This window comes from Colobus angolensis, unplaced genomic scaffold (genome assembly GCF_000951035.1).
Source record: "Colobus angolensis palliatus isolate OR3802 unplaced genomic scaffold, Cang.pa_1.0 Scaffold260, whole genome shotgun sequence".
NCBI lineage: Eukaryota > Metazoa > Chordata > Mammalia > Primates > Cercopithecidae > Colobus > Colobus angolensis.
This window is the reverse complement of record NW_012115822.1, coordinates 662,525-671,296: the sequence shown is the minus strand read 5'-3', so window position 1 is coordinate 671,296 and position 8,772 is coordinate 662,525. Positions and strand designations below refer to the sequence as shown.

At 57.0% G+C, this 8,772-nt stretch overlaps 2 protein-coding genes across 3 annotated transcripts in view; one reads left to right on the top strand and one right to left on the bottom strand.

Annotated features, from left to right (window-relative positions):
• Positions 1-289: 289 nt before the first annotated feature.
• On the bottom strand, positions 290-5,247 carry CCDC116 (coiled-coil domain containing 116). 2 transcript variants are annotated; one of them, XM_011947319.1, is made up of 5 exons: positions 5,136-5,247; positions 4,706-4,839; positions 3,375-3,929; positions 2,676-3,260; positions 290-1,208 (listed from the first exon to the last, which is right to left on the bottom strand). In XM_011947319.1, the coding sequence occupies exons 2-5, from the start codon at positions 4,775-4,777 to the stop codon at positions 474-476; spliced, it is 1,947 nt and encodes a 648-aa protein (XP_011802709.1). In that variant the 5' UTR covers positions 4,778-4,839; positions 5,136-5,247; the 3' UTR covers positions 290-473. The 2 variants fall into 2 exon arrangements, with proteins under 2 accessions (XP_011802709.1, XP_011802708.1); XM_011947318.1 differs by having other exon boundaries at positions 305-1,208; positions 4,706-4,979; positions 5,136-5,245.
• A 2,355-nt stretch (positions 5,248-7,602) lies between these two features.
• The window catches only part of YDJC (YdjC homolog (bacterial)), a 2,203-nt gene continuing 1,033 nt past the window's right edge, over positions 7,603-8,772 (top strand). Inside the window, exons 1-4 of the mRNA XM_011947317.1 lie at positions 7,603-7,808; positions 7,898-8,057; positions 8,252-8,351; positions 8,473-8,650. Coding sequence (XP_011802707.1) covers positions 7,645-7,808; positions 7,898-8,057; positions 8,252-8,351; positions 8,473-8,650 — 602 coding nt within the window. The 5' untranslated portion in view covers positions 7,603-7,644. The remainder of the gene's footprint in view (positions 7,809-7,897; positions 8,058-8,251; positions 8,352-8,472; positions 8,651-8,772) is intronic.

Sequence of the window (8,772 nt, the reverse complement as noted above, 5' to 3'; positions counted from 1 at the left end):
AATCTCAGCTCACTGCAACCTCTGCTTCCCCAGGTTAAAGCCATTCTCCCACCTCAGCCTCCCAAGGAGCTGGGATTACAGGTACCTGCCACCACACCTGGCTAATTTTTGTATTTAGTAGAGACAGAGTTTCACCGTGTTGGCCAGGCTGGTCTCCAACTCCTGGCCTCAAGTGATCTGTCCACATCAGCCTCTCAAAGTGTTGGGATTACAGGCATGAGCCCAGCCAAGACTTCATCTTAAATATAAGTCAACGAATAAGTAAATAAATAAAATGGCGGCTGAAATCTCAGGACAACAAACCTGTGTCCCAGCAACACAGGCTTTATTTCTATTTCTTTCGCTGGCTCCCCTGAGAGTCTCAGCAGAGCTCCTCATGGGCATTCAGCCTTTGGTGACTCTGCTCATGGCAGGGGCTGGTGTGATGGTCAGCAACTCTGACACAGCAGGGAATTGAGTGGCTGGTGGGGATTTCATGGTGGGTCACTATGGCCCACGTCCACAGAGTGGCTGACCGAGGTCTCCTCTCCAGGTTCTGGCAGGCTCTGGACTCCATCCTCCTCCTTGTCCTCATCCTGGTCCTCATCCTTGTCCTCATCCTGGTCCTCATCCTTGTACTCATCCTCATCTTCATCTTCAACCTCGGCCTTATCATGGCCTTCACTGTCCGTGTCCTTGGACTTGGGGAGACTGGAACCCATGCCAGTGCGGGCGGACACTGAGAGCTTGGGCTCCAATGGGCTGAGCTGCCGGCTGGCTGGCAAGTTGGTGTAAAGGGAGTGGCAGGGCTCTGTGGCCTGGTCCTGGGCAGTGTGGGTGGCCGGTTCCTGCTGCACAGAGGGTGTCTCTGTGCTGCGGTGGGGGGTGCTAAGCCGGGAGGCCTGCCGGGCCCTTTTGGCCTCCTCCAGTTTACGCAGCAGGCAGCTCCGGTGGGTCTCTGAGGACAGGTGGATGCGGGAGCCTTTCACCTTCTTTAAGCCCAGGGAAAGGTCCCTGAGCACTTGGGTGACAGGAAAGGAGAAGAAGCCCAGCTGCTTATTGAGGTCCTTTTCAAACTCATACTTGCGGATGAGCAGGGAGGCTGCCTGCTGGGTCAGGAAGTCGGCGAGCTCCTCATAAAGGCGGTTGGAGAAGTGAGACATGCTGGACTTCGATGAGATGGAGGGCAGCGGCTTCTTCTTTGTGAACCTGCCACTGCTGCAGGGGCTCTGCATAGCAGCCAGGGAGGGAAAGGAACACATGTCACAAGTGCCAGCCCCATCCCTCTGTGACACCCCTTCCAGCCACTGTGCCCTCCTCAGAGTCCTGCCAGCCCTGCCCATCGCAAACATGAATGGGTACACTTAGTGTGACAGACACACTTGTCACACGAAGGGTACAGCTTTGCCACATCTGCTATGCTGATGCACTCAACTGTCCACTCTCATGCTCACCTCACCATCACACCTCCTACACCTGTTGGGCCTGGGGCAAGGGCAGGGAACTGTCACAGGGTGAGGTTAATCTAAGCTTTTTTTTTTTTTTTTTTTTTGAGACGGAGTCTCGCTCTGTCACCCAGGCTGGAGTGCAGTGGCCGGATCTCAGCTCACTGCAAGCTCCGCCTCCCGGGTTTACGCCATTCTCTTGTCTCAGCCTCCCGAGTAGCTGGGACTACAGGCGCCTGCCACTTCGCCCGGCTAGTTTTTTGTATTTTTAGTAGAGACGGGGTTTCACCATGTTAGCCAGGATGGTCTCAATCTCCTGACCTCGTGATCCGCCCATCTCGGCCTCCCAAAGTGCTGGGATTACAGGCTTGACGCCCGGCCTAATCTAAGCTTTGACAACTGGGTTTGGGCAGGCTCCCGCCCAGGCCTGTGCCCAGAGAGATGCCTGCAGGAGCCTTGATGGCTGAGGAAAGGGTCGAGGGACCATGCTGGAGATCCACCAGTGTGAGGCCACCTACGTCTTGTACACATCCTGCCTGGTCAACTTTTCCTCGGCAAAGTCCAGAGACTGAAGAGTCCTGCTGGAGGCAGCTGGATTCAAGGGAACTAGATCTAGGAGGCAAGGCCCCGGCCAGGCTAGTGCTTCTGTCCGCAAGGGACGGTTCCCTCCACTCCCACGTAGGAGCGTCTCTAGATTCACATAGAAACGTTAGAAAAAATACCCAGCATAAATAAATAGGCTTTATTTATCTGTGACAACACCTGGTAGTAGCTAGGCCAGGATTCATGGGCCCCCATCAGCTTGACCCGTGCCCAGGAGGTTTCCACAGTGCAGGGCAAGAGACCTTGACCTTGAGCACCTGCCAGTGATAGTGGCTGCTAGGAGTGGTGGGTCAAGGGGCCTTTCTCCTGCAAACTCATGTCCGGCCCTACTTTCGAGGAGGTCACCTCTGGACACAGTGAGGCGGGAGATGAGGAAGCAACTGGGGAGAGCTCAGGGAGAAGGTAGCAGGAAGACCGGGGGTAGGGACAGGCAAGTGGAGGTGTGACAACCCTGAGGTGGCCGTGGCCGCAGGCCACCTCCACCATTATCCCAGGCGCGGGCAGGGTGAGGTGCAGGCTCCGCCAGGGCTGGGCCCTCTGTCTGGAGCTCAGGGAAACAGGTGGGTTTCGTAATTTGGGATCTGAGTCAGGCTCCTCCCTGGAGTGGAGTGAGGGACTGGGGACATTGGGCTTCTCCATGGGTGTCACCTTGAGCTTGAATCTGGTGGCCACCTGGGCACTAGACATGGAGGGGAAGCCTCCTCTGTCCTTCTGTTTTCTCTGAGGCGTCTTGGGGCTGGAGACTGGGGGGTGGGGCTGCCCGCTGTTGGTGGGTTTAGCCGGCTCAGAGCGCAGAGGCGGCAGATTGCGTTGAACCTGCAGCTCTGAGGGGGGCTCCAAGCTGGTGGGGAACAGAGGACGGCCATCACGGCAGCGGGCGCCACGGAGCTTATCCACAGCCTGGTTGACCACGCTCTGCAGGGCAGGGAAGAGGCGGTGGTCAGCCAGGAAGTTCAGTGTGCGATGAGGCTCACGGAGTGGACAGTAGCCAGGCAGGTCGAGGGACTCCAGCTGGCTTAGTAACGACTTGATCTCTTTATTGAACTCTCGTTTGCAGATCGGCTCCTGTTCTCCAGGCCTCGGCTCTGATACTTCAGGCACACCAGAGCTTGAGCCCAGCAGCTCTGAGAACCAGGACAGGGGCTGCTCCTGGGTCCACTGAAAGCTGGTCTGGCCGCCCAGCAAATCCCACAGCAGGGAGTCCCTCTGGGAGCAGGACTGACTGAGGCCTTTCTGCAGAAAGAGGGTGACTCTGAGAAGTGTTCAGAAGCAGCCAAGCCAGGGATGACCCTGGCCCTGGGCTCTCCGTGGGAGTCCACCCCACCCAGCCATGGCCCCGGCTCTCACCCCTTTCCTCTCCAGCTGTAGCAGCCGCTTGAGATTCTTCTCCAGCAGGGGTTTGTCCCTCACAGTTGGCAATGAGCCTAAGCCTTGGGCACCTAGGTCACTGTCCCGGCTGTGGGAGCCCAGCCAGCCAGCCATGAGGCTGCTATGGGAGTCGGACATGGAGCTGGAGCTGGATGGGTAGTTGTTGGGCTGTCCAGTGCAGAGGGTCGGCTGTACACGTTGCCGGTGTACAGTGCTGAGGCTGGGCCGGGCATGTGCCCGCCGCCCACCACTTGGCACCTCCACTGGGTCCTGCACCTCCACAAGTGGCACCCCAGCCTCCGTCTTCATGGCAGCCATGCGCTCAGTTGCCTTCTCCACCACTGTCTCCAGGCTGTCCAGGACCTGGCTCTCAGTCAGGAAATCCAGAAAGTGGCTAAAGGGCTGAGGGTGCCTCTTGTTTCGGCGTTGGTTCTGGAGCGCTGAGCTGCCACATGTGGATGGTGGGTGTGGCACACGGCCCGGCTTGGAGGCTGGCCCCATTTCTGGAACCAGTGGCTTCTTGGGTAGCTGCACCTGAAGACAGGTATGTCACAGTGGGCATGGGTGCCCTACAGGTGAAGGGCTCCCTGGGGTCTTCCTAGGGTAACACTAGGACCTGGGTGAGAGTAAGTAGTGGAAGGAGCTGCATTTTGGAGTCTGGAAGCTCTGGATTTGGACCCTGGCTCTGCCACCTACAGCCTGATGACAGTGTGCAAGATGGCCCCTCTTGAGGTCCAATTTCCTTATCTGCAAAGTGGAGGTCTCTTCAGGGTCGCCCTGAAGCTTTCCTAACACCTATATTTCACACACACAAGTCCTGGCTAAGGGACTTAGCCTGCTTCTGCCCTGACACATGGCAGGATGAGCAATCATGAACCTCTCGGAGTCTCCCTCCAGCTCCTCATCTGTCCATGCAGCAGGCCATCCCTGTCTCCATGGCAGGGCTGCAAACAACACCTGAGGTCTTGAGTGCAGACAATAGCTGAGGTCTTGAGCCCTGTGCTACCCAGGGCTGTTTCTCCAGCTTGAGCCCTAGGCATCTAGTCAACTCCACGTTCCCACTCTAGGGTCCCAGTCCACCCAAGCATCTTCCAGGTCGCTGGAAGTCAGAAGGAAACAAGGAATGAAATTGAGTGTGACAGGGGCAAGCAGGGGAGTCATAGGAGAAGTCAAGGCAATAAGGACTTCACTAAGAGGCCCAGAGAGGAGGTCAATAGACAATGAGAAATGGGGGCTGTGGTCTTGGGTGTCAGGGTTGGCGGGAAACATGTTGTGGCCTCAAGGGTCGGGGCCCTGCTGGGCACACTTACCCGTGCACTGCACATGGAGTGGCTGGCCTCGTCGTCAGCCACGTAGCCCGAGTGGTGGCGGCACCTGGCCATGTGGTCACCTGGCAGGTGACCGGGCCTGCTGCCCACCTCTCTCTTCAGCTGTGCATTCCTCTCTGCGTGGGCTGGGGAGACAACGTGAGGGTCTCCAATAGGTCCACACATCTGTGGCCGTGGAGTCTGCGGGTCCCTTGCTCCCCGCACCCTGCGTCCTTCATGCATCCAGCCCTTCCTCTGCTCCATGGCCCCTATGCGTCTGCAGGCAGGCAGGCAGTTCCCAGAGTCATCGGGGTGGAATCGCCAAGGACCATCCTGTCTCCGATTGTCTTTGGATCTGCATGTGCTTGACCCTCCCTACTCCCAAACCCTGGGCAACCTGGCTTTCGCCCCAGCCCGGAATCAACGGACTCACCAGAAACACCACCTTGCTCCACGCAGGCCAGTACAGTCTGTGCCCTCACTGGGGCAGCTACACAGTGCGAGGAAGTCAACTCGCGGCCTCCACTTGCTTATTTGCATACCACATCCTCATTGGTTCTTACCGAGGAGCTCATCCACTACCCTCTCTGACACAATAGTTGGGGGCGGGGCCCACATTGGCCCAACCTCCAATTCTCTGGACTCTGCCCTCCCACACTCGTCTGGGAGCCGCAGGCCGAAGATGCTGGTGCCTACATCCCCGCTGCTGGGAGGACCCCCACCCACCACCGAAGCTGGGGCTAGGCTCTATGATCCACTCCTGCCCTGAGGGGAGTCTAAAAGCCAAAGCCACGTCTTCCACCGGTGACACAAGCACCTTCCTTGTGTCCTCCCTGGTCTCTGCGCAGCCCTGGGCCTCCTGCTCCTGTTCGTTTCCAGGGGCCTCTGCCCCTCCCGCGGTGTGCACAGCCCCAGGTTCTGCCTTGAGACCTCTCCCCTCTGCAGTGGAGAGAGTGCCGGCTCTCAGTCACAGACCTAGCTTCAGTTCCTGGCTCTGCTCTTTCCTGCCAATGTGACTCAGCCTCTCTTAGCATTGGTCCTACATTGTAAATGGGCTTGAGTGTTCTTCCAATATGGGAGTATGGGATTCAATACAATCTCCCTACAACACACCCCGTATCACAGTGGAGCCTTGTATATTCTTACCTCCTCTCCCTCCCTCCTTTTCTCTTTTGCTCAGTAATACCCCACCATGGTGTCACTTCTTCCTAAAAGCTTTTACTGTGAATTCTGCCACCCCCTACACAATTCACAGTCAACCCCATTCCAGACTCCACCATACCATGTTGCTACTTATGTGTCTACCAGATGGTGCTCCTTTGGGGCCAGAACTGAGGCAAGTCACCCTGAATCTTTAATACTTTCAGTGTCTGGCACCAAGTAGGTGCTCAATAAATGTCAGTCTCCTCCTTCCCATCTGCGCACCCTCGGGACCTCTGACCTTTCCAAGATCAGCTTCCAGTGGAGACTGGTGGTTGGTTGAGGTCTGACAACTCACCAGTCACTATAAACACATCAGTCGTCACGCCAAGAGGCTTTGGACGCTATGAGGCTTTCAGTCCTCACATACCTCATGGAATATTGTTACTCTCGAGTTCTGCTCTGTCCTCTCAGCTCTGGCTACCCACTAGGTCAGGGACAGAGAAGACATAGCAGGTCTGGGTGCAGGCCCTGAGCTGTGAGGTTCAGTCTTATCTCCACTACTCCTGGCAGGACCACACTTTCGCTCTCTGACCCCCCGTTTCCTAATCTGTGAAACAGGAATGACATTACCAATTTCATAGTCTGGACCCAACTACCATGGGAAAAATCAAGACTGCCACATTGCAGTGAAAACTGTGGCTGCCTACCATATACAGTCATGGGTAAGGAAAGCTTTTCTGGACCAAAGAGAAAAACAGTGAAGTTATGAATGTAAAAGCTGTAGCCTGGCAGAGAGCTCAAGATGGAAACAGGAGATAATGTTTTCTCAAAAGAAGCCATTAGTGTATATGCTTTCTTTCATTTTCTTAGTGTCTCGAGCTCAAGAAAAAATAAAAAATAAATCAAGAAAATGCCTGCTGTTATAAAAATCTGCAAAAGATCGATAGGCAATTTGAAAAAGAATAAGAATAGCTAATAATATGAAAATTTTCGTTCACACTGCTAAGAAACTACTAGAATCTGATAACATTGATGTAATCATCTTTATGTTCTCAAAACAACACACAAAAAAGTTGGGTTGGGGAGAAAGGGAGTTGGGTGTGTTTATTTGCTTAGAGAAAACACTGGAAGGACACAACCCAGAAAGTTTACAATGGCAATCTGGGAAGGGTAGGAGATTTTTTTTTTCTTTTTTGGTATTTTTCCTTTTTCTTTTTTTCTTTCTTTCTTTTTTTTTTTTTTGTTTTGTTTTGAGACAGAGTCTCGCTCTATAGTCCATGCTAGAGTGCAGTCGTGTGATCTCTGCTCACCACAACCTCCGTCTTCCGGGTTCAAGCAATTCTCCTGCCTCAGCCTCCCTAGTAGCTGGAATTACAGGCGCGTGCCACCACTCCCGGCAAATTTTTGTATTTTGAGTAGAGACGGGGTTTGCCCATGTTGGCCAGGTTGGTCTTGAACTCCTGACCTCGTGATCCATCCGCCTCGGCCTCCCAAAGTGTTGGAATTACAGGCGTAAGCCACTGCGCCCGACTTCCTTTTGGTATTTTTCATGTTAAATATCACTTTTGCAGTCACGGAAAGTTCCGCGTTGCAATGAATCCAGCACTGGTCTGGTTAGCGCGGGAGCAGTTGCCGGGTCCTTGCAGGGGCACGCCGGACCGCTAGGTGGCGAGAACAAAGGCGAAGCGCAGCCTCACCTGGGCGTGTGCGTCGGGGCGGGGCCTGGGCAGCGTCCGGGGGCGGGGCCTGGGCTGTCCGTCCCACTCCCCTGGGAGCGCGAGCGGTGGGCCCAGGCGGACATGTCCCGCCCTCGTGTGCGCCTGGTGGTCACCGCGGACGACTTTGGTTATTGCCCGCGACGCGATGAGGGCATCGTGGAGGCCTTTCTGGCCGGGGTCGTGACCAGCGTGTCCCTGCTGGTCAACGGTGCGGCCACGGAGAGCGCGGCGGAGCTGGCCCGCAGGTGAGGGGAGGGCCCCTAGCAGGGCGGCGATCGGCTTGGGGCGCGCTGCTCCGCGGCCGCCAGTGCTCCAGCTCGCGCTCCGCCCTCAGGCACAGCATCCCCACGGGCCTCCACGCCAACCTGTCCGAGGGCTGCCCCGTAGGTCCGGCCCGCCGTGGCGCCTCGTCGCTGCTCGGCCCCGAAGGCTTCTTCCTTGGCAAGATGGGATTCCGGGAGGCGGTGGCGGCCGGAGACGTGGATTTGCCTCAGGTGCGGAGCCGCAGCTGCAGGAGGATGCTCGCGAGGACCCCCAGAGCTCCGCCCGGAGGGTACTGTGAGGCCATTAGGAGATGGCGGTGGATGACTTCTTCATTCAAACACTGGAGCCGTCACACGGAAGCACGAGGAGGGTATCCTCGGCAGCTACTCCCGGTTGCTCAAGGTGTCTCTCGCTCGCCCTCTAGGTGCGGGAGGAGCTCGAGGCCCAACTAAGCTGCTTCCGGGAGCTGCTAAGCAGGGCCCCCACGCACGTGGACGGCCACCAGCACGTGCACGTGCTCCCAGGTGCGTGGTTGGTGATCCCAGTTTGGAGGGCGTTTACTCCCAGGTGGGGCTGGGGAAGTAGGGGAAGTTCGATGCCCCCAGGTGAAGGGACGTGCTCCTCCTAGACCTGCTCCGCCCGCAGGCGTGTGCCAGGTGTTCGCGGAGGCGCTGCAGGCCTATGGGGTGCGCTTTACGCGACTGCCGCTGGAGCGCGGTGTGGGTGGCTGCAATTGGCTGGAGGCCCCCGCGCGCGCCTTCGCCTGCACCGTGGAGCGCGACGCCCGGGCCGCCGTGGGCCCCTTCTCCCGCCACGGCCTGCGGTGAGGCTTCCCGCCCTGTCTCCTACCATAGCTGCCCCAGTCCCTCCGCACTGACTATTCACCTGGCTAGCTGTGTCCGTTTCTCAGCCCAGAAGCGAGTCTGGCGTCGACCGCTGCCGCCA

What these genes read in the sequence shown, in the direction of transcription:
- CCDC116 (XM_011947318.1), bottom strand. Translation starts at nt 4,966, where the DNA reads ATGGAGCAGAGGAAGGGCTGGATGCATGAAGGACGCAGGGTGCGGGGA. An exon ending in ACTCCATGTGCAGTGCACGG is followed by an intron (nt 3,930 to 4,705) that starts GTAAGTGTGCCC and finishes ACCTGTCTTCAG; the next exon opens with GTGCAGCTACCCAAGAAGCC. An exon ending in CCACCAGATTCAAGCTCAAG is followed by an intron (nt 1,209 to 2,675) that starts GTGACACCCATG and finishes GCTGCTATGCAG; the next exon opens with AGCCCCTGCAGCAGTGGCAG.